Source organism: Topomyia yanbarensis, unplaced genomic scaffold (genome assembly GCF_030247195.1).
Source record: "Topomyia yanbarensis strain Yona2022 unplaced genomic scaffold, ASM3024719v1 HiC_scaffold_148, whole genome shotgun sequence".
NCBI lineage: Eukaryota > Metazoa > Arthropoda > Insecta > Diptera > Culicidae > Topomyia > Topomyia yanbarensis.
Window position 1 is genome coordinate 4,586 of NW_026683325.1, and position 25,553 is coordinate 30,138.

General features: G+C 42.7%; 1 protein-coding gene across 1 annotated transcript in view; it reads left to right on the forward strand.

Moving 5' to 3' along the window:
• Nucleotides 1-934: 934 nt before the first annotated feature.
• The window catches only part of LOC131694775 (uncharacterized), an 82,475-nt gene continuing 57,856 nt past the window's right edge, over nt 935-25,553 (forward strand). The window contains exons 1-2 of the mRNA XM_058983276.1: nt 935-1,099; nt 4,424-6,092. Coding sequence (XP_058839259.1) covers nt 935-1,099; nt 4,424-6,092 — 1,834 coding nt within the window. The remainder of the gene's footprint in view (nt 1,100-4,423; nt 6,093-25,553) is intronic.

Sequence of the window (25,553 nt, forward strand, 5' to 3'; positions counted from 1 at the left end):
GGAAGCTACACACTCAATTTAGTTTGGCAATATCTCAACATCCGTGTTGTCAGCAAATTTGCGAACTGATAATTTAGCAAAGTGACATCTGTTTACAGATGTTCAGCGAAATATTTTTCAAGTCTCACTTATCAAATGTTACTTTTACTGAGGCCTCAACAAGAACATATTGTTGCTGAGTTCTCAGCTGTTGAGATTTCGGCATAAGGTGCAAAAAAGCTGAGATTCGGCAGAAAAAATTAAGTGTGTAAGGCTTACAGAAATGCCTTGCGGTAACTTACCGGTTGGTAGAATCTCAGTGGAGTTCGGGGCTAAATGGCTCAAGTACGCAGAGAATCTATATAGCAAAATAGATGGAAAGAATGACGGAAAGCAAGAGAAATATCGGAAATTGAATGGATGAAAGGTCGAACCGCTTCATAGATTAAGCGATACTCCGAGTTAACTTCAGAAAACTCGTGAGCAAAAGGCTTCGTGATCGCCAAAATCAACGGCGTCTTCATGTGCAGCTATTACGCACCTACAAGGTGAACAGTGGACCAGCCCAGCCTGATGTTGGAACAGGTAACCGAGCAGTTGATCTGCCGGCAGTCAATTGTGGTCACTTCACTGCCTGAGCTGTGAAGTGGTCAGTGGAGTAACCAACACAAGAGGATATATCCTGCAAGAAGCTTTAGTGAAGTTTGCCGGATGGTTGTGCAACGAATGTTGCGTTAGCACATTTCGGAGAGACGGGAGGGAGTCTATCATCGACGTCACATTCTGTAGTTCTTTACTGACGGCGACCATGGACATCGGCTAAGGAACCCTGCTGCAGCACGGAGAATGAGGACTGCCGGGCGAAAGTGGAGCACCTCTTGGTTGATGCACTTCGGCTGGACAGCGAGATCGAGAAGGTTGATGCGGCTGATCTAACAAGAAGGATTGTGATGGAATGAAACGCCACAATGCCGCGAAAAGTGGAGCCAAGCAGTTGACGGCGTCCAGCCCCGGTCCGAATGGAATACCAAACGTGGCACTAAAAGCTGTGATCCTGGTGTATCCGGACATGTTCAGGATGGTGCTGCAGAAGTGTTTAGATGATGACAACTTCTTCAAAGTACGTAGAAGGTACAGAAGCTAAAATATGTTTGCTGGATACACTGAGAAAACTCGGAAAACTAATCAACGACCGGTTTAGCTTCAACAATCACGTCGACTACGCCTGCGAAAGATCGGCGAAGTCAACGAACGGGATAGCGAAAATCATGCCAAACCTCGGCGATCCGAGAAGCAGCACGAGACGTCTGCTAGCTAGTGTTTCGTTATCGATACTGTGATATGGGGCGCTGTCCTGGGGTGCAGCGCTAAAAACCAACCCGAATCGCGAAAAGCTGTAGGACGTTCCGACTGATGGCAGTACAAGTCTCGACCGCGTACAGAACGATATCGTCGAAAGTAGTATGCGATTTCGCTGGGATGATCCTTACCTGCATCACCCTGGCGGAGAATATCAAGTGCAACAATCGGAGAAAAACCAGGAAAATGGTGAGAATCAATTTGATGGCGAAGTGGCTGCAGGAATGAGATAGTACGCGGAAAAAATGCGGACCTACTGGCTTATACTAAACCTGTCGACGCAGTTCAATTACGGGTGTTCAATAAAAAATGAGAATCTTTTCAGTCATGTAGTTAAAAAACAACAAAAATTTCAAAAAAAAATCGCCAATGAATACTGGAGAAGGGGCCCTAGTCAGCCGTATGACGCAACTTAGTCGCGATTTTTTCACAAGAGCGCTGGACCGTACTGACGTTCATCTTCCGGATACAATTCCGGATTCTAGTGTTCAACTGCCTCATATGCTTGGCCCGTCCATTATTTTTGTACACTAGGGTACTGAGGTAGCCGAAAAATCCTTAATAGGTAGCACTGGGGCAAGTTGGATCCGGCTCCTTTCTTTCGTACGTTATCATTTTCTGCTCAAGATACTCTAACGTCTTCTGGTCTTGTCCGCCCAGCAGACGTACTTCCCATTCGCATGATGCTCCTTTAAGATCGACACAAGAATTTTTTCAAGACACTCCTCCTGGTACAGTTGTTGATTGATAACCAGACCGCTCGGCTTGAACCACGGCTTTGAAATCTCTTTATATGATATGGCGATGTACAGTCAATTTTTTTTTAATTCAAATTTATGCTTAAACTTATATTTTACTTCAGGGGGTGTGGCCGACTTGTCGCTGGAATAGTAGCTGTCATTTTCTGGAATGCGGGTCTTCGGGAGCGGAAAGTAACTTTCGTCGTCCAGCACGAATGACGTCCCGCGATAGTTTTTCGTCATTCACCGGCACTGCGATTTCACGATCGCTATCTGCTCGTCCATGTACTCGGGGGACCAAGTTTTCTTCCGACAGATGATGTTCTCCACCTTGAGTGTTCGGCTAATCAAGGTATGGGAGCAGCGATATTTTGGCCGGCGTCAGGCAAACTCTTTTTGTCTTTGTTGTCGAACAGCTTTTTTGACGCTTTCTTCTTCTTCGTCATTATTTTCGCCAGACGGCCGCTACCGGCCTTCCACTCCACGCTCAGGGATGCCAAGATCTGGTAAATGGTACTCACGGGGATTGTTTGTGTCTCGAAAGTGGTCTACCGTAAACTTGTTTCCGCGATGACCATGCGTTTCGTAAAACCGTACAACACGCTCGCGGATTGCTTACTGTTTCGACGCCATCCTCAATTGAACTGACAGCACCGAGCGAAAAGAAACATGCCACCCATTTCTAGGGAGTCCAGAGAGCAGTTCTCTTGGAGAGAAAAAAAATACGCTCTTTATTACATTTTAACGACATTCAATTAGCTAGAGATTACTGGGTAGGGAAAGTTATGAAAAGTAGAGCCATAGTACTCAAGTGAGAGCAAGGACTTTAATTACAGAAAGGTATGAAAATCATTCTCATTTTTTATTGAACACCCGTTAGAAAGCACATAGAGGTGAACTTCCACAAGACACAGCTCCTGTCGGGCCACGGCTGTATCAGAAAGTGTCTTCTTCGCATCAGGCACCGTCACCGTTGTGCACGGAGTGTGAGAATATCGAGGAGACACCGAAGCACGCAGTATTAGGATGTACGAGGTTCAAAACAATACGCAAGGAGATGCTTGGCGTTATAAACAATGAGTAATAGTTTCGGAAGAGCAATCTCCGCCGGGAAACTCCCTTCCGGAGTAGGATAGATCTACAGTCATTGGTTAGTCGAGTAGACCGCGACAGAGCACCTGGTATTCGTGACGCCAGTGTACCGGACACTATTCTTCACCCGCAATCGCAAGACTAACCACCGCATCCTACCGGTAGACCCGAGAAAAATATAGCAAAACAGAGGAAGAATCGATGTTAGGAGAACTTCTTCCGCCGGGAAACTCTCCGTCCGTGTAAGCAAGGTTCACCGTCGGGGACTAGACTGTGCAGACCGCGACGAGACTCCACTAGTTGCGGGTCGTCGGTGCACCAGTAAACCGAACGCCTTGCTCCACCGGACCGAACCCGGAACCTGACTGGTTGGCTCGGTTTCAAGAGCCAACCAGTCAGGTTCCGGGTGATTTTAAATGTCCCAAGAAGGGAGCCAAAGGACCTAAATGACTTGCGGTGCCAAATGACGCCGGATAGAGAGCCAAAGGGTTCAAGAAGTTGAATGGTACAATGGCTCAGTAAATTGGATAATCTGGGGTTTACCGCCTAGATTGTTCCTGTAGGGGAAGAGCAGTAATTCTCTACTCACAGGTAGCTTTCATACTGCCATCCAGAAATTGCCACGTTGTGTGGATGGTCGAATACTGGTAGTGTGTCGAGGAGGGGTGCTGTAACCCTACTGAAGGAACAAGCTATTAAATAGTTGGATCATAGTGTATGCTATGCACATAGATAAAAACCCCTTCAGAAGTAATTCCGTAAGGTAGTTCCGGGAAGGAATTATGTTCCGTGCAAGAGTGGTTGTTTTAGCGGGTGACTGTCCATACTAGTTCCCTGAGATGTTGGTTTTTGAACATTTTGTTCTTGTTCATGGTGTTTTTGAACATTTTTGTCACTGGACTGCAGAGGCGAAACGAAATTCCGTATCAACCAGTCGATGCTTTAACGTATGAAGTTCAACGTATGAAGTACAAATTCAATATGGCGTCAAATAGGAAAACTGTCCATTATCGTTTATTTCTCTTTATTTGGCATTCCAAAGGAATTATACTTTGCGAGGTGCTTAGCAGCTTTTGCAGTTCTAGATTACGAATTGATTTCCGAATGGTTTGACCCTGCAATATATCATTTATCATCCATCCAACGCTACAGAGGAGAGGGCGTTAGTGTTCCAATGCGAAATCTCAGTTTGTGCATTTCAAACGTCCGTCATATAAATTGTACTCAATTTACCAATTCCTTTTCCATTTCAGGTACCCGTGGTGCCGACAATCGTGAACATCGACGACGACTTGCTAGTGCCGTCATCCCCTCCGCGACGCCTGAGCCGGAGTAGCATCGATCTGCGCGATCTGGAGTACAAGAACGAAGCGGCCAAGATCAAGGCTTCCGATTCGGTCAGTTCGATCTTTCCGCTGAACTTTGAGAACAATCTGCGCTACTCGGGCAGTGAACCGATCCAGGTGAAGGAGAACCAACAGCGGCGACCGTCGCGGAAAGAGAGCTTCAAACAGATCAACTTCTTCCAGCCGTTTTTCTCGAGAAACAGTTTGCTCAAGTCCTATATCAAGAGTGGCGGTACGGCCGGTAGCAATTTGAACAATAGCAATAATCGGGACGGTTTGGGTAGTAATAATAATCGGACAGCTTCGGAGAAGAAGTTGAACAATAAAAACATTGACAATCGTTCCAATAACAATATTATCGACCTTATCAACGTGACATCTTCCCTGAACAAGTCGATCGGAATGGTTGATAGGGAGGTTAATACGCACAAAAGGCACCAGATGGCAGCTAGCGAGTCGGATTTTTTGACAATGATCCAAAAGCAAAGGTCCTTCCGGTTAGGAGTATCGAAAAATAATGCCAGTCTGAAAAAGAGCAGTAACAAGGAAGGACATAGGGATAATCAATTAATGTGTGCACTGAGCGATTCGGACTTTACTGCTGTCTTCCAGGGGGATGAGGCCATTATGAAGTGCATAAAGAATTTGAAGGCATGTGCGGAGCAAAGGGATGGTATATTTAAAATTGTTTTGAATGGAGACGGTGGTGGAAATGTTTCCACCCCAACAACTGCCATCACTGAAACTCCGGACATTCTGATTGGCTGCTTCGATCATGGGTTCAACGGAACGGCGCCCAAGGTGGAAGGTGGTCGAGCCGAGGAAAATTCGTTCGTTAAATCATCCAATATCAAAGTTGTGAATAGTAGTAGTAGCACAGTGAATCAAACTAGCACAGTAAATGAATGTAATTTAAGCCACGACGATGGCAATTATGTGATAGATTTAATATCGGCCCTTTCGTCGGCTGGTTCTCCCCCTCACTCGGCCGGACTGCTACCAGAAGCGATTGTCCGTGAAAATGATCGACTTAAATCTATCGATAAGTCTGACAGCAAGATAGTTAATCTAAAACCAGTGACACTTTTACCGGACACTGGAAGCCCCATAAATGTCCTAAGTGAAGCCTCTACCATATCGTTGGATCTAGTAGCGATGAATCCGAGCACAAAACTGCAAGTTCCTACCGACGCAGCAGCGACGATTGAGGGAAGTATTAATCCAGTGGATCCGCTAGCCGTCAACAATCCGGACATCATTGTCGAGAACATCCGAAACGACACCTTGAACAATCAGCAGCACCAGCAGCAGCAGCCGATGTCATCGGCTACGTCGTCGACGGTCGTGATGCCACCGTCGATAATGACCACATCGCCGGTTCATCCGGCAGGGCTGCAGCGGAAACGACAATCGTCCACCGTAACGTACAACATCAATGTGATTAACTTTAGCGATAATCCCGATGATGATCAGAGCAGCTACCAGATGAATAATCGCAGCGGCGGTGGAGGAGCGGGAGGAGGACACGGTGCTGGAGTTGGCGCCAGGTCCAACAGTTCGACGAGTGAGTACGCTGGTTAGTGTTTGGTGTGTTTAGTGTCTTTTTTAAATGTTCTATCTTTCTTTTTCGAACTTTCGGTGTGTTTAGATGTGCGCAGATTTATCTTTCGTTCCTCACTGGTATACTTTTTGGTTTGCTTGTAGCATACTGTGTGACATCATGATGAGTGTTCCGTTTCAAAACGGGTATGATGTAGAGTGCTGAATGCGGCTGGCAATTGGATTATTAATGTTGGGAATTTTCTCATGTACATAACTGTAGCCACAAAGCAATACTGTGACTTTAGGGTGAAAGAGAAAATGTTACGAATATTTTAAGAGAAAACAATTTATTTTCTCATGCAATTTGATAAATTGTAATGGCCGTTGAACATCAGTACTTTAATAATATTTTGAACACGATAATTGCTTTTCGTGAAGATTGAGTAAATGGTACAAAAAAATCAAACCGATTTTTTATAATGCTATGGAAAACCCATGTCTTTTTTATTACCTAATGCAGTGGCGTAGTAGCGGGGGGGGGGGGTTTTGGGGACGAAACCCCCCCCCGAAATATTTTGGAGAAATTTGAGAAAATTGAATATGTTGAACAAAAAAATGCCTAATATTTTAAATGAAATTCTCAAAGTTTCATTTGCAAAAGTTATCTTGTGAAAATATTTCCTTGTAGTGAAAATTGGCTGCAGACTCGATACCTTCCTTTCGGCACGTTGTGGAGGCTAGCTCAACCGCCGAGGACTATAACGAGTAGATCGCGGCGAAGCGAGGATCTAGGAGCTTAATGGTTCACGAAACGGATATCGGTACCGAGAGAAATTTCGCCACATTCTGTAGTCCTTGACTGACGGCGAACATGGACTGGAGAGTGTGAGAGAAGTATCCCCATAGAGACCCCCAGGCGATTCGCTACCGCATCGGCCAATGGAACCCTGCTGCAGCACGAAGAAAGACGGGCGGCAAGCTAAAGTGGAAGACGAACGCCTTTAACGAAAACCTCTTTGTTGAGTTACTTCGGCGAACAACGGAATCAAGTACGTTGATACGGCTGACGGCTAACAAGAAGGATTGCGACGGCTTGTGACGTTACAATGTCACGAAAACTAGGGCCATGCAGTAGACGGCGTGCAGCTTACTGGTTAAATGAGTAACTCAGTACGCTACACGCTGCTTGTCTTAGAGCCAGAAGGCGGGCTCAGAGCGCAAGATCGGAGACTGAGATAGGAGCGCATCTAGAAGGTAGGGACTCTTCAAAACGGGAGATCAAGCTTAGCAAGTCAATTGCCATAAGTATCTGTGCTGAGAAATAAACGTCAATCCCTGGGGGACGCGTACTGAGTCGTCATGACGAAGACGAGGGTTCGTCGACACCAGTTGAAACATGCCCGGGTAAGCTAAAGATAATCGTTGAGGGTCTCTTCCCGAATCACGATACAAATACCTGGTCACCGACACCGTACGGCGAAGAAGAAGGAGGTAACACAGTCGAGTGGCAAGTGACTAACGACGAGCTCAAAGACACGTCGATGTGACTAAAATCAAAGAAAACCCCCGGTCCGGATGGAATACCAACCATGGTGGAAGTCACCGGGCCATTCAGCCTCGAATAGACCAATGCGCAGCGTGGCATAAAAGAATGTGGCATCCTGAAGAGCTACTTCCAGAGTAGAGCACTGCTATACCAGACGAACAAAAAGGCAGAAGGCGATGCGAGTCGCAGCGAGCGTTACTCAGGGCTCCATTCTCTGTCCAACACTTTGGAATGGGATGCACTGATAATATAAATTAGTGAATATAATGAATCATGTAATGCACGAATTCATGCGTCGTTTTCTGCAACGAAGTATTTTCGTGCCCTGTAAATACTAAGTTTCGTTCATTTTATGAATAAGAATGGCTGTATGGTGAACGAAAGCTTTCGTAAATTTTACACATTTAATGTATGTACACTGCACGAATGTTATCGTTGATAACGACATTATTTTTCGTGAATGAAATGAAATGTTTTTTTTTATTTTAATCAACGTTTGTGTATATTACGAACGATTTCGTTGGTCGCACGAAATTTTTTCGTTTATCTTAGAAGTTTTCGTATTTATTAGCCTCTTATTTTTTGGGATCGATGTTTGACAAAATCGTTTTTTTATTTAAAAAAATCGATGTGGCCAAATCGATTTTATTGTGGTACGAAGAAATGGCCGCTTGATGAACGAAAGTTTTCGTAAATTTTACTTATTTAGTTTACATTGCACGAAAGTTATCGACATTATTTTTCGTGAAAGAAACGAAATGTTTCGTTTATTTTAATAAACGTTTATGTATATTACAAACGATTTCGTTGGTCGCATTCGATCTTTTAGGATCGATGTTTGACAGCACCGATATTGCTCCGGCAGAGAAAAACTCAAAATTGTTCATACAAAATCAACGAGCAGTTCGCGACGGCTCAATCGATTTTGTACTGCTCCAGATTCTGAATCAACTGGAAGCGAAAGAGGTTCAAGGAATCTTCCTGCAACCGGCGGACACGGATACGACTACTAAATAGTCAGACAACAACAATTATCTGACGAATATCAACAATGGCTCCATATTGTTCTTTTGACGTGGACTGTTTGATGAATGGTGCTCGTAAATATTATAAAGATATTCGTATATAACAGCGAACGACTCGTTTGCTGAATGAAGCTGTTTCATAATAAGCCAACGAAAGTCTTTTCGTAGTTTTCACGAAAAACTCGTAATACAAAATAAAAGAGTTTCGATGGAACTACGAACGGTTCATCATATGTACGAAAAATTCGTATATTTTATGAAAGTTGTTTGTACGAAATTAATTCCTAGCGATTTACGAATATATTCTATTAGTGTGGGGTCTTAACACTGCGGCTGCCCAGGAAAGTGAAAATCGTTGGTTTCGTGGACGATGTGTCAATAACGGAGAGACTTGAAGAAATGGAGGTGTCGGTGACGGAGACAATAGATGCGATCGAGAGCTGGATGAACGGGTCAGGCTGCAAATAGCTCACTACAAGACGGATTTGTTGTTGGACAGCTACTGCAAAGCGGTTCAGCGGATACAGATCACCATCGAAGGACATGTGAATGCATCGAAGCGTGCACTGAAGCAATTGGGAGTGATAATCGACGACTGATTAAGCTTAAACAACCACGTTGATTACACATGCGAAATGTCGGGTCTTTATCTAGTGTTTCGTCATCGATACTGCGATATGGGGCTCCTGCTTGGGGTGCGGCGCTGAAAACCAAGTGAAACCGCGAAAAGCTGAACAGGACTCTTCGACTGCTGGTCGTACGAGTTGCGATTGCGTACCGGAGGCAGTATGCCTTGACGCCGAGATGATTCCCATCTGCATTACCCTGACGGAGGATATCAAGTGCTACCATCGATGAAACGTCAGAAACGTCCGGAAGATGATGAGAATCGATTCGATGGTGACGTAGCAGCAGGAATGGGATAATACGGAGAAAGGAAAGTGGACCAACCGGCTCATCCAATCCTGTCGACGTGGGTCAATAGAAAGCACGGAGAGATAACCTTCCACCTGAAACAGCTCCTACCGAGCCACAGATGCTTAAGGAGTATCTTCATCGGTGTGGGTACGCAACGTCAACACTGTGCCGGGAGTGTGAGAACGTCGAGGAGACACCGGAGCGTCTTTGAATGTCCGAGGTTTGAAGTCTTTGAATGTCCGAGCAGAGTCTTTGAATGTCCGAGGTTTGAAGGGACGTGCAGGGAGCTACTTAAAACGGGAGGACCGGACATCAACCTGGATAATGTAGCCTACAGAATTACAAGCGACGTAGGGACGTGGAACGCAGTAAACAGAGATATGATGTAGATCAGTGATTCTCAACCTGGGGTCCGCGGGCCCCTAGGGGACCGCGAAGTCATTCCTGGGAGTCCGCGAAGAGAAATATATTTTCCGAGTGCATATTGAATTTCAAATCTTGTTTCCTAACAAATTGAAAATAACATATTGATAGCATACAAAATTTATGTTTATCTGTGGGGGTCCACAGCAACCCAGTGTGATATCTAAGGGGTCCGTGGTAAGAAAAAGGTTGAGAATCGCTGATGTAGATCGACACCGTCTTACAGCGGAATGGACATCGAACAACGGTTTCGGGAGAGTAATCACCGCCAGGGAACTCTCCGCAGGTATAAGCTAGATCCACCGCCGAGGACTAGTCGAATAGACTGCAACAGAGCAGCGAGTATGAGTCGTCGAAACGCCAGCGAACCGGACGTCACGCTCCATGCGGATTCGCCCGACCAACCACGGCACCCCACCGGTTGTTCCGATAGAAAAATAGCGAAAACCAAAGAAGAATCGATATTGGGAAAACTTTTTTCGCCAGGGAACTCTCCGTTAGCGTAAGCTACATTCACCGCTGGGGACTAGACTGAGTAGACAGCGACGAGACACCACTAGTCGCGGGTCATCGGCGCACCAGTGCATCAGATACCCTGCTTCACCAGAATCGCCGAACTGACCTCGGCATCTAGCTGATTAGCTCGATCTCGGGAGAACTTCTCTCGCCGGGGAATTCTCTGTCGGAGTAGGTCAGGTCCATCGTCGGGGACTAGACCGAGTTGTTTGCGAACAAGTCGAGGACTGAATGGACCATCAAGGAAGTAGTGCTAAATGGCTTAAAGGAGTTGCGGTGCTAAATGGCACCGGTTACGGAGTCAAAGGGATCAAGAAGTTGTGGTACTGAAACCAAATAAGAATCGGTATCGGGAGAACTTCTTTCGTCTGGGACCTCTCCGTCAGCTTACAGTCAGATTCACCGCCGGGAACGAGACCGCGTGGACCGCGACGATACACCACCAGTCGCGCCGGGGATCCAGCAAACCGGATGCCCTACTCTACCGGAATCGCCGAACTGACCGCAGCACCTGGCTGGTTGGCTCGAACTTATCTCGCCGGGGAACTTTTCGTCGGATTAGGCTAGATCTAGCGTCGGAAACTAGGCCGAGTAGTTCGCGAACCAGTCGGAAGCTCAACGAGGAAGTGGTACTGAATGGCACAAGGGAACTGAAGGGCTCAGTAAATTAGACAGTCTGAAGTTTGCCGCCCAGATTGTCCTCGTAGAGGAAGAGCATTTATTCTATACCAACAGCTAGCTTTCCTACCTTGACTACCCAAACCCGTTCCCTGAGTTGTTGATTTTTGAACATTTTTTTCTCCTGCTCAGAATATTTTTGAACATTTTTTCAAATATATAAAAAAAATTCATATCCCCCCCCGAAAAATTTTCTTACTACGCCACTGACCTAATGTGTTAAAAGGAGGAACAGTATGATCTATTTTGTTGTTTTTGTAACACCTCAGAGTAACAATTACACAATTTTACTCACATTTACCGTCGAGTGCAAAGTTTACAAGTTCCTCACGTTGCGTTTGTGAACGGTTTTAATTACGCTTCCCCAGTTAATCACAATGAATTCAAATGCACCAGTCTCTCGCTGTTGAAGATAACCCGAAAAAGCATTGCTCTGCTGCTGCTGAAAGCCAAGGCAAAATATTGTCTGAAACAATGCGAGGTCTTCCAGGATTCTTCGCTGGTAGTAAATAATCCGGTGACTCTTTACCACCGTCGCTTGGCAGGTTCCAAGAAAGTAGCAAATCTCACCAATAGTTACTTTATAAAATTTATTCATAGTTAGGCGGAGACACTGAGCGGAGCCAAATGAACATGTCAAATGCCAAAGACAATCGAGCATGACGTCACATAACGTTGTCTTTTTAGCTTCATGTGGAGAAGGTATTGCGATTCTGGTGACAATTAATTTACTCTTTCCTTGAGTTGTCCATCGTAGTGAAAGATTCATATAGACTACTTGACAATCTGTAATTGTATTTGTGTGTTCAACGATTTGTTTTCCTCCACCTGTCATAGGTGGAGGAAAACAAATTGAAAATAGCTTTTCGGTCGGATTATTTTCGTGCTGGAACCAGACCAACCGGTATTGTTCGTCTCCGGAATAAGTTTTACAGCGACATGGAGCATTTCAACACCATTATAAATACTTTAGGCGAGCTATTTCAAACGTTTAAATTGGCTGACAGTTTCATATATGACAGCTGGAGGAAATCAAACCTCCAATTAGTGAGTTAGCTGCTTGCGCAGTAATAAAAACGCTACGAATTCGTAAGTACACTCAAATCAGTCTAGCCCCTGAATTTGCGCATATCGCTATAAATATGTTACTGATAATGTTCAATATGCTATGTTACTGCGTTCTTTTGCGTCGTGAATAACATGCAACACGACGTCGACTACTACAACCGAGATTCCTGTTTATATTGACAAGGATTTTACTGAAATTCGCTAACGCGATTTATTACCGTGGGCCAGTTCCGAGTACATCAAGAAATCATTTCGAAATACGAAGAAGTGGAATCCGTTACGAATATGTCACATGGAGGAACTTTTTCCACGGCTTCCTCAATGGGCTTCATGTTATTAGAATGCAGATGCACCAGCCCAACTCATCCTACTTGACTTTCGAATGCAAATCTGTTCAAGGCATCACCTACATTCAAAGAACCTTAAGTCATACGATGTATGTAACCAAAAAAGAAGACGGATACATCAAGGTCACTCAGAAACACAAGAAGCATAAAAAACAACCAACCGTGAAAACAAAAACTACTCTAGTATTCACGAAGTAGACGTACACGGGAGCGAGAGGTAGGACAGATAGATCAACCAACAAGTAGCAAAAGGTGTGATGTAGATCGCAATAATTTCCGTGTTTTATTGAACTGCAATAATTTGAAATGTATATTGTTTCTGAAAAGGACGAATAGACTTTTCTACGGCTCATGTACGTACACGTCACATGACACAAATACTACATCACTAGCTGGTGGAAAATAATAAATAATGACGGCAAAAGCAAATGGGATTGTTTTCAACCAAGAAGCTTCATTAGTGTTCGTGAGACCGGCCGACAAGAACTCAATGACCCTTGCAGTTAAAACTTATATATTAATATCTCTGGCAACTCTGCTATTACTGAGGTTTGTTTTTGTTTCCTACCGATAAAGATTGATTGTTTTTTCCGTCCCTCTAAGAACGGTTGGTTTCAAAATCGTCCAATGAAGGACGTTCGTTGGACCAATTTGAACAACGTCCAAATAACCGTTCAACGAACGTCCATCGTTGGACCCGTGTTGAACGATTTTGAAACAATTTTTTGGACGTCTCAGTGGGGTGTTATGCGATATTTGTCCATTCAAAAGTGGTTGATTCCGCCGGTTGAGTTCAAATCGCTGTAAATTATAACGAGTGTCGTGACTTGCAGTCGTGCGGTGTCCAAAATCGTAAATGTAGTTACATCGTCTGTGTTAAAATTCACCCGCCATCAAGCCGCCTTCCTCCAGCTACTACCTACACCACGGAAGCATACTGCCTGAGTAGCCAAAAAACTCGGCATCGACGTGCATACTGTTGCCTACCCGCTTGGCGCAATAGGTGTAAACTGTCTACAGTGCTAAGAGCCTGTGACGACAGTCAGTTGAAATGTCAAGGATTCTGTAATAGAATCATGCATCTGACTTGTTTATTCCTGACTCGTTCTAACGTGTATTTTATGAACGATAGCGTCAATATATTCTGGCTCTGCGATATTTGCGTTACATTGATGAAATCATCTGCAGTTGCCGCCTTTGCTGCCATGAGTGATGCAATCCATTCGCTGAGCGAAACTCATAAAACTGCGCTAGCTGATTTTATAACGGAAATGGAGACAACAAGGGAAATGGTGAAAATTCTCCAGCGATGCACTCAAATCTCCACCTACGGCTGACTCTGACGAGTTGGCCGGTCAATAAACGATTCGCAACCAAACGTGCTCGCGAACCAGAAGAGGCTGGCTAAGCTCTTAATCGTGCTATTCCCGATTTAACGTGTGGTCGCCGAAAGCGACAAGGTTCCGTTAATTTCCCTCCCTTGAAGTGAAAAATTTAGTAAAAAAGACGCCGATTTGAACGAGCTAAAATTCATCTAGTTCAAAATCAGGATCGACCCCAAGCTCCGAGCATTGGCACTTAACGCGGAAACCTGGCCTGGCGGGATGAACTTCCTCGAATTTATCGACTTTCAACGTGAACGTTCTTCCAATGATAACCTGGGGTTTTGCAAAACGCTGCGTCTACGCTAAAGTCACATCTAGCCATCTGTACTGACAAGGCCAAAGATGATTTTCAACCACCGAGATGTACCGTAGAAAGCAACCGCGAAGCCTTCAATCCCCCTAGCACAGTCGCGTCTTTTGCATCCAGCGTTATCAGTCGCCCCGGCCCTGTGTCTAGGAACGGTATGGGGGTCTTCCGACTTCCTCTTACTGGCAAGTATTCTTTATTCGATAAGACCGTGATGCTTCGTGATCGTCCCCTACATTTTAGAGCTAATAACAGTGCACCGTCATCTGCTCTGAGAACATCAGCACCGATCCAGTCCTGTAGTTCATTCGACCTTCTTAACTGTTTTGACGATGGATGGTTGTCGGGGTGCACTGCACTTAGTAAAATGGTAGCCCCCAATTTCTCCAATTCAGTCGCGCCTCTCGCAGCCAGCGTCATCAGTCGCCCCGTCCCTGTGTCTGAAAATGAAGAGGGGGTCTTCCAGCATGTACACTCAGACATGTATTCATCAATTGAAAAGTAGGTCATACTTTCCCATAGCAATCTACCTTCCAGACAACGCAATGGTGTAGTTTCGTCGCCGCGGCGGTGCAAATATATTACCAGAACGAAGGTGGTGTGAATTCCTGCGCAAACGCTTACCACCTGGCTTGCTCCGATTATTGCTACGACATAATCGTACTTTCTCAACGGACAAACTTCATCAAATTAGGTGATCGACCCTGGTTACGAAGTTCTGCTATGCGATCGATATCCTCTCAAAAACCGTAAAACTTCAGGTGGAGGTGTTGTACTAGATGTGCGTGTTGGGTTCAAAGTTCAACACATCATGAACAACGAATGAAATACTTTCGAACAAGTGTGGGTGGCGATAAAGTTAAAAAACCGAACTTTATATATGTGTGTGGTCCACTTCCCGCCGGACAGGATACGCGAAACCTTGTTGATTGATGTGTATTCGCACTCACTAGCCTCCATCGTTGGGATGGCGCAACCTGCTGGTGAAATTATTGTACTAGGTGATCTTAATCTACCCGCAATGAAATAGCCACCAGGTCACAGCGGATATCCGTTATCCTAATTTGGATGAGTCTCAGCTCCAGCACCATAAATCGACACCGCCCCCAGAGCGCTAGTGAGGCACGTCCTACACCATCCTCCATTACTTCTTAAGCTCGATGATGGTCCAAGTTTGAATTTATTGGAAGGCTCGGCTGATATCTCTTACAACTTCAAACACGCCGATTACGTCAGCATTCTGAATGTGCTGCAGGACATCGACTGGTATTCTGTCCGTGCTTTTAAAAAAAAATGTATATCCGGCCTTGCCGAACCACTTCGTCGGTTATTCGAATTGCCGCTTGTCACCGCAACGTATCCATTGTTGAGGAAATTAGCTTTTGGTATTTCCAGTTCATAAGAAAGCGGACAAGAGGAACGCAGAAAATTATCGCGGAATTTCTGCACTACGCACTGTAGGGAAGGTTTACGAATTAGTTGTGATGGAGCCGGTGTTCTTTCACTGCAAGCAATATATCTCGGAGGACCAACATGGATTCATGGCTAGCCGATCAATTACGATTAATTTATTGTCGTTCACTTCTTTCATCTATGAGAAGTTTGAGGATGGCTTGCAACCGGATGCATCTACACTGATCTGTCCGCCGCTTTTGTCAGAATCAATCACAATATCGCCATCGCCACATTAGCTAAACTTGGATTCAGTGAATTTTCCGTTGGTTTCAGTCATATCAGGTGAGCTGTCAACTTAACGTGACTATAGGCTACGTCTGGCATCCCACAGGGAAGCCATCTCGGACCACTCATCTTTCTACGTTACTTCAACGATGTGAATTTCAGACTCAGTGGACCACGCTTGTCGTTCACCGATGACGTCAAGATATTCATCCGTATTAAGACTTTTGGCAGGCGCTCATATCCTGCAGAAACAATTCGATGTCTTTAGCGAGTGGTGTATCAATAATCATACGATTCTAAATCCCGCAAATGCACTGCAGTCACCTTCTCAAGGAAAAGAGAATCTATTAATTTCAACTACAATCTCTCAGGACTGCTTATTCCGTGAGAATGTTCAGTGCAGGATTTTGGAGTGATGTTAGATTCCACTCACTTTCAAGCAACACGTTATTGTTGTTATTGGCCGGGCGTCACGAAACATGAGGTTCATCTTCCGTGCTGCCCAATTTTTCACGGATATATACTGCCTAAAGAGTACTGTTCCCTAATCCGGTCATCTCTCGAGTATTGTTCGACAATTTGGGGCCCGCACTATATGAACCGAATTGAAGGTATCCAACGCAAATTTGTACGATTCGCTCTGAGACAGCTACTCGTGAGATCGTTTTCGAATACCTAGTATAAGAGCCGCTGCCAAATAATTCAACTCGACACCCGCCAGCATCGCAGAGACACAGTAAGAGCTCTAGTTGTCGCCGATCTGTTGTCAGCGCACATCGATTCTCCAGCCTTGATCAAACGAGTAAACGTCCAAGCTAGAACTAGGGCGCAGCAATGATCTTTTGAGAGTGACTCTTCGGCGGATCAACCACACAGCGAATGCGGCCATCACAGGATTATAACGAACTTTTATACGTATGACGCACCTGTTCGACTTTAATTCAACTCGTAATGTGATAAGGACAAAGTTTTTGATTTTTTAACAATTTTTGGAGTAGGACGTATTTACTGGGGCAGATTGCGGCCTGTTAGTGATTTACGCTTCTAAATAAATAAATAAGTACAAATCGATAACAAATAAATATAAAGTGCAGGCAAAAACTTACTAATTAGGCAATCCATGAGACGTTTCTGATCAGCTGATTATTTCTTGTTTACTTCTTCTGACGTTACTCCGAGGGGTGCGACGCCGAACAATATCGTTGATTCGATCCAACATCAAACGAATCGGACTAACGAAAGATGTTTATCGGACGAATTTTTCTGTTCGCAGGAGTAGACTTGTTGACAGAACCCACCGCTGAATTGTCAAATAAACGTCTAATGGATTGCCTAATTAGGCAATCCATGAGACGTTTCTGATCAGCTGATTATTTCTTGTTTACTTATTCTGACGTTACTCCGAGGGGTGCGACGTCCGACAATATCGTTGACTCGATCCAACATCAAACGAATCGGACTAACAAAGTTATTTGTCGGACGAGTTTTTCTGTTCGCAGGAGTAGACTTGTTGACAGAACTCACCGCTGAATTGTCAAACAAACGTCTAATGGATTGCCTAATATTCATAGCAACGAAAGCATATACACGCTCATTGAAAATAACTAAAAGTGATCGCCACCAGCCACTCAATTCCATAAAAAGTGCCCGAATAGAAATGTACAGTAACAAAACCATGATTTTCACTGTGACAGTACAGTAATTTTACAATAATTTACAGTAAGTTTTAGTGTTATGCTACAATACAAAAACATTAAACTTTAACGTTTTTACTGTAAATTTCAATGTAAAATAGACTTTTACTGTGAAAAAGGGGGGTGGTTATGTATCTTAACATTAAAAAAATCAATTTTTCTCCATACATTTTTTTCTCGAAAACAGTAAAATTTAATGTGAATGCACTGTATCAGTTTTTTGCTGAACAGTGAAATTTATTGTTACATGAAATTTTATTGTAAATCTACTGTGAGAACTTGGCATCGAACAATGTTGAAACTGTAATAACTATAATCTTTATTGTTTTATGATTGTTTGTAGGGTAAATGCTATTGTAAAATTCTATTCGGGTGCACATAGTCAAAAATTGAGTTTTTCTCGCTTACTCAGTTTTGAGTTCGGTAAGAAAATGTCAATTTTGAGTATTTTTTACGCAAAGACCAAATATGAAATGTAACCGTTCCGTAACAGTAACAAACGTCTTAATCACTATTTAAAATTCCACTTACCTGCATCTCTAGTCGTTTATACGATGAGTATAAGCCTATTCCGAGGTTCTTTCTCCCTTTTTGCTGTAAATAGGATCTCGTTCGAATGGATCTAAAAAATAATAAAGTATGTTATTTAAAAAAAGAACAACACTTACGAAAATTTAACTTTTAGTATTCCGAATGTCTCCTCGTCGATTCTTTTGCTGCTTAATCAACATTTGAATCAATTTTCAATCTTGTTTGCTGATTGTGCCACTCCGTGCACCAACAGTATGTTATCAATTCTACTCCAATCGATATTAATTTTTTGACAGTTTACCCCGGTTTTTGAAATTGAGTAGTTAGAACTAAAATTTTGTGTAGTTTAAAATGAGCGTGTAGCTAAAGCTTGAACATGAGTGCATATAAGGAGAGTGACGAAACTGTCAAAATTGGAACATTGATTATTTGTGAATGTCATTCCAAACGAGCCTAATCCATGTATTCCCAGTCAAAAAGGGCAAGTTACTGGCTAACGGGGGGCTATTTGCTAACTCGGATGCGCTAATTGCCCTTGCGTTTGCCAGCAAATTTCTGGCAATTAGGGGGCTATTTCAAATGCAACATTTGGGCGATTTGCCGCCGTCATTTTTTAGCCGCTCTACCCGCCATTAAATCGCCCCCAAATCGCCCAGGGAACGCGCCATTTAATCGCCCTTAATTGCCTAATATGAAAATTACAAATATTACTTATTTTCGGATTCATTATCTGCTCACATAAACTTATCACTACACTAGGTAATCACCACCAAACTATAGGAAGAATCAATGGTGAAATTGGCATTGCACACCAAAACTTACCACAATCTGACTTTTATTAAGAGTTTAGGCGAAGACTGCATATCAAGAAGACTGGCAACTCTGTCCAGTATCTGGAGACAGTAACAGCCACGCCACTTGCGGGTAAAGGTGGTACTTCCCATAGTGATACAAACACACATATACACTTTTACATTAAGCTTCCTACCGTTCTCCAATAGAGGCGCTGTAACCTCTGTCGCTTCTCGTTTGTATGGGGGAAGGAAAGAGATATCAGTCTTCTTAAGATGTAGTCTTCGGTTTAGTTCAGATATCTTGTTCCACTATATTTACACATGATTCCACAATTTCCCACATTCGTTGGCTAAATGAGGTGCACTAGAGAAACAAAATACAAGCGAGAACACGCCAATCGTTTAAAAAACTATTTTAAGCTTATGCCAAACATGAACCGCCATGTTTGAAAAACGCAAAAACAACCAAGTCCTTTTCAGCCGCCAGAAAACTTGCTGAGTGTTGAAATTGCCTTTAAATCGCATTCGCAAATTGCATTTGTTCCTAGGGGCAATTAGCACAGGCGAGAGTTAAACCACAGACTAACAGACATAACACATAAACAAAGCTTCGCCTGCTTTCACGAACATTTTAAATATATTTGTAGTTGGGACTGTGGCCACATTTGATATCATGCCCCCCCCCCCCTAACATATGAACAAGCATATGGGGGATAGACCACTAGTGAAAAATTGTTCCCAAACCTGAGGGGTAACCCACCAGTAAATGAGTGTTTGGGACCGTGAATAAAAGGTGGAGCTTGAGTTCTAGGAAAGTTGTCGGATCGATGTTTTTTTAGGAAATTCCGTCATAGTATTATGGCTGTTAGTCTGTGGTTAAACGTCAAACTGTTTAAATCGCCTGACCATGTTCTTCCGCATTTTTAACCGGGTTTCGAGAGGTCGTTTGTGCGTTTGGAATATCACAGACAGTTGTCTTCACTCTCCTTACATACACACTGGGTTGAACATTTGCGTGGGTTGCCAGAATTTGACGTTCGGAATATGAGTTGCCAGTTGTTGGGAGGTTGTGGAACTATAATCACAGACTAACAGACATAACACTATGAGGGAATTCCCTCAAAAAACATCGATCCGACAATTTTCCCAGAACACTAGCTCCACCTTTTATTCACAGTCCCAATCACTCATTTACTGGTGGGTTACCCCTCAGGTTTGGGAACAATTTTTCACTAGTGGTCTATCCCCCATATACTTGTTCATATGTCAGTGGCGCCATAATTTCAAATGTGGCCACAGTCCCAACTACAAATATATTTAAAATGACCGTTAAAGCGGGCGAAGCTTTGTTTTTGAGTGTTATGTCTGTTAGTCTGTGCTATAATCACCGACGAACCGACATGCCACATGAAACAAAAAATGCGTCAGATGTTGTCCTAATTGTTTAAAATAAAATACGTTGTTACACTAGCGGCATCTGTATAATGGTTCGCGTGGTAGCCTTGGTCGATAAAATAACAATACGAAAAATCAAGTGTATCGATGTTGAACCAGGTGTGTTAGAATGAACAAACTTTCTTTTATTCATAAATATCGTTTTTCCAGCTTTTTATTATCTTATTTAAGCACTATTTCACAAAACTCCATTAAAAGCAAAAAAAGTAACAGCACGTGCATTTTCAATTAATTCTGAATACTATTTTGATGCATATTACCACTACATACACAGCTGACGGAATTGCACACCTTCTGTAATATCAATATACATATCGAAAAGCCTGTCCTGATTTAAACATGGCGGAGTAATCTGTCGTAAATTTCATGGTAGCGATCGCTTCATGTCAAAACAATCGTTATTTTGTATGGGACACTTTTCGAATACCTCCGTCATGTCGGTTTGTCGGTGCTATATTCTCACCTATCTAACTAACAGTTAAGGGCCGATGCAGAAGCAGCCAACGATAACACCGAGAACTCGATTGTTGTTGATCCACCCGACTAAAAGAGATCCTTCTCGACAAGCCGCCGCAGCAGATTGTTAATACCAGCAACAGTGAGAAGATTATTTTTCTTACGAAATCCGAAAAACTTGGTCACCTTCAACGACCTTTCGCAAAATATAATATGTGCTCAGAAAGGGATAAAATCCTACATGAACTTTTCAAATACATTATAACGATTGAATTAAATTCTATAATAAAGTTGACACTATACCAGTCCTAGCCTTCGCAAACCTCTTCCACAACCAGAGCCCGCGAGTCAAACAATGAGAGGTTGCAACAGTAAACCACCTAGAACAATATTCCAAACTCACTATAGTCCCACAAAAAATCATTTCGGTTTCCCCACCAACTGAATCGACTTGCGTCAGCTCAATTGGCTGACTACACACAGTGTTTCAAAACGTCGTTTTCGTACTTAAAATTAATAGCATCATTAAGTACGATTCAGACGATACATCAGCTTCCGTCAACGTCAACGGAACGTCACCGTTCCGTCAGGATAAGTTACATGCAGTAAAATGGAGGCATTCACACACAACATCAACGGCACGGAACGTTTTGACGTACGGCATGTGTGAACGGGCACAAGAGAAAAGTATTAAACTTATCCTGACGGAACGGTGACGTTCCGTTGACGTTGACGGAAGCTGATGTATCGTCTGAATCGTACTTTAACCGCTAACTTTTGAAGTATAGTTTGTTCGGGAAGTTCTTGTCTTAAAGATTCCGCATCTATAGAAATATATTTCATTGATTGATTCACCTATAAGTGAAATTATTTTTGAAACTATGAACCAGATTTTATGCCTTCAGCAATGTTGTAGCAAACGTTACTGCAAAATTATTTGCCGAGGACATAATATATTTAACATTAATAGTTTTCATGTTATGAAACATTTTATATGAAAGGCCCCATAAAATTAGTTTTTTATTCCATTATCACCTTTTTAGCCCTTCTCCTACGTTCTTGAAATCTTCCACAAAGTTGTTTGTTATATCGAAACACGTATTTTTGCGAAACAAAGTACCTTCCTATCTGTTGAATTTGTAAACAGATATTTCAACTTTGTTATATTTGTAGGGTTGTTTCCACCGTAAATAACCCGTTAAGGAGCAAAAACGTATTATCCAAGCGCACTGTGATAAGCCGTTTCATCTTTTCATGGTAAATTAAATAGAACACGTTCAACGATAATGTGTATGTATATTCTTTGCTAGTAACATTTGCTACAACTTTGTTGAAGACACAAAGGCTATCTTAAATTGCTTGAAAATTTTTTTTCCTATATCACGTATAGTGGTCCTTTCGTCGTGATCTTGCAACCTGGATGTGTCCCCGACGCTACGGGAAACCGTGCACGGGTTGACTGCAGAAAAAATAATTACCATAATAACAATTTCATAAACTTCACCACAAACTGTTGTCCAACCAGTAACACCTGCTAAACCGTAGGAAAAAGATAAACCAGAAACTACCAGCAACGTTAACAAGATGACAGGAAACAAGAAAAATGGTTTCACGTCCCTAATCCGTAAACCCAAGAAACAAGTCAAAGCAATCAGCAATGTTCGAAACACCAGTCTCATACGTACAGCACAGACCAACACATGAGAATGAGAAATGAGAAAATTTTACCAAAAAATATCGATCCGCCGATTTTTTCAGAACACTTTTTATGCACGGCCCCTATCACTCATATGCTAGTGGGTTATCTGCCAGGCTTGAAAACAGTCTATGGAACATTGCAGGATGACGTCATCAGAGTAAAATCGAAGATTACATATTAAGAAGACTGATATCTCCTTCCATCCCCCATACAAACGAGTAGTGACAGAGGATACAGCGTCTCTATTGGAGGAAGGTAGGAAGTCTATTGTAAAAATGTATATGTGTGTCTGCATCACTATGGGAAGTACCACCTTTACCCGCAAGTGGAGTGGCTTCTAGATATGCAGTCTTCGGTAAAATACTCCAAATGCTCGAAAAAATGAAAAAAAAATACGTTGTCTTGAAATTTCGAACAAAGTTTCTTGTAATAAGTGGAATCATAAATTTTCCAAGTCCAACTATAATGCAAACGTCTATCTCGCGCCTACTTGTACATGTGTCAGTGGCCCCATCAGCGCAAATGCGACCACAGTCCCAACTAAAAATGTATTAAAAATGCCGTTAAACCGTTTGAAACATTGTTTTCGAGTGTTGAGTCTGCCAGTCTGTGCCTACGGTGCCAGGAACTAATAAGCCTAGCGAAAGAAAAACATTAATACTGACTTTAATTTTTCGCGTAATTATGCATAGATAAACATAATCACCGCCGTCACCAATCGGGTGCTGGTGTTGGAAAAAATTTGTTCACGCTTCTTTTTGCCATTGGGCGGAGTGTACAAACAAGGCGAGAAAAGATTTTCAGATTTTCTCTGAACAGTTAGCCAGAGGGCGTTAATTTTTCATGGGCCCAGATTAGATGGCGAATATAATTGGTCTGTGCGTCGTAAAATGTAAAAACTGCAGGGACAGACGGAAGGCGCAGCCGGTAGCCCCCGACACGACCACCATTCGGCAGGTTGATAAGATTTTGCTGTAAAGATCGAAAAAAGATGGATTACGACAGGGAAGCACGCAGAGTTATTTTTTCCAACTCGACATCGTAATTCAGCAGGAAAGTTAGTCAAAAGCGGAAGGTCATTAATTTTAACTGACTGCAGACGGGATAGAAATCTACTTAAAAGCAATAGCTGGGGGCATGGCCTTGAATAGCAGTTAGGCGGAAAGAAAATTTCAGCAGATTGCAGGATAAAAGCGGAATCATGCTCGCTGCGTGCTATTACGACAGACTTTGGTAATAGATATTAACTACACAGAGACAGAAAAGTGGGTTGTTATCTAAAAGGGCGGATGACTTTTATGGCGAAGTAACGAAATTGTTCGCTCTATCAGAACGGGCTTGTTAAACTTTTAACTCCACAATAAAGCAATACAAACAAATATTAAATTGTCATAATTGTCACTGATTTGCTATTCAGTTCTAGAAGAAATCCGTATAAAATCTGCATTCGATCTACCGTTACTTGATTTTTGAAATTTTAGTTAGGGGCCGTACATAAATGACGTAGCTTTTTTCGGCGATTTTTGAACCCTCCCTCCCTCCTCGTAGCATTTGGTCACAAAATTCTAACCTACCCCTTGTAAATAACGTAGCATTTACCTACCCCTCCCCCTTGTCCCATGCAAAGCGCCCTGGTGAAAAAAAATTACATATGTTTTTCAATTATTTTAAATACTTGTTCTTTCAAAATGTTTGACGACTTTTATCAACATTTTCTTTATAACAGAAAATTGCGTGCAAAATAAGCCCATTTCATGACAAATATAGTGTTGATAGTTTTGTTTTGAATTTTATATGTCAAGGGGAGCATGAAGACAAGTTCTCTCAGTTCACAATCGTGCAGCTGCAGATTCTGAGAACCATACGTTCGTTTAAATTACTAAATTTTCCTTGGTTGAATCCGAAGTGAAAATTTAGTTCAGCTTCCAAACTAAGTCTACTAGTTAGCAACATTAGCTAACTAATCCAGCAAGTTAAATCCGCATACAAAATCTTTTCGTATTTTTGCGAACTTGTAATTCCGCGAATTGTAAAATTTACTCCTTGAAAAACCGCATCAAAGGTAACTTGTTTGAATTTAAATTCATTTCTCTTGGAAATGGAGGATCATTAAATTGTTTTCTCTAAACAATGGGTTTTAAACTTAATGATACGTCGCACAACTTCTGACCCTACCCTCCCCCTCGTCACACTTCGTCCCAAATTTGGTATATCCTCCCTACACCCAAAAATGCTACGTCATTTATGTATGGTACCTTAGTTAAAAGCTTGCGCCGACCGTTGGCGAGGTGTATGTGTGTAAAATATCGAACCCCTAATGGGGTAGAGTCAAATCGGTTCGTATGTGTGATGTGGCCTGTAGTGTTGTAACGAACCCCAACCGAATAAAGCTTCTAGTTGCTGTACAATAAGTGACGTGTGCTTGCTGTGTGATGAAATGTGTAGTGCTATAATCCAAATTAATCTTCAGCGTAAACGTACAACCATGAATCAATCTCGCCTTGTGCAGGAAGGAACAGCTTCCGTAGCTTTGGTTCAAGAACTATATTTCGATAAAGGAAACTTCTATGTTGGAAAGCTACTTAACCCCGCGGGCCCCGTCTTCGTAGCTTTCAACAAAAATGGCCTGACAAATCCACGTGAAATGCCTAGTGCATGTACACTTGTGAATAGTTCTATTGACGCATATCTTCTATCCGGCCTCACAACTCGCGATATTTGTTCTTTCGCAATCATTATGACTGTTGACAACGTAAATAGAAAATACGTCTATTGTTCGGCATATCTGTTACATGATGAATCACCACCATCTGATAATACCAAAAGGGTTGTATCATACTGTGGCAAAAATGGGTTCCCCCTCATATCGGCAGTTAAGTAAATGCCCACCACATAATTTGGGGCAGCTCAGATAGCAATTTGAAAGCCACCGAATTGATAGAATTCTTAAATAGTAAAAATCTGCATATAATT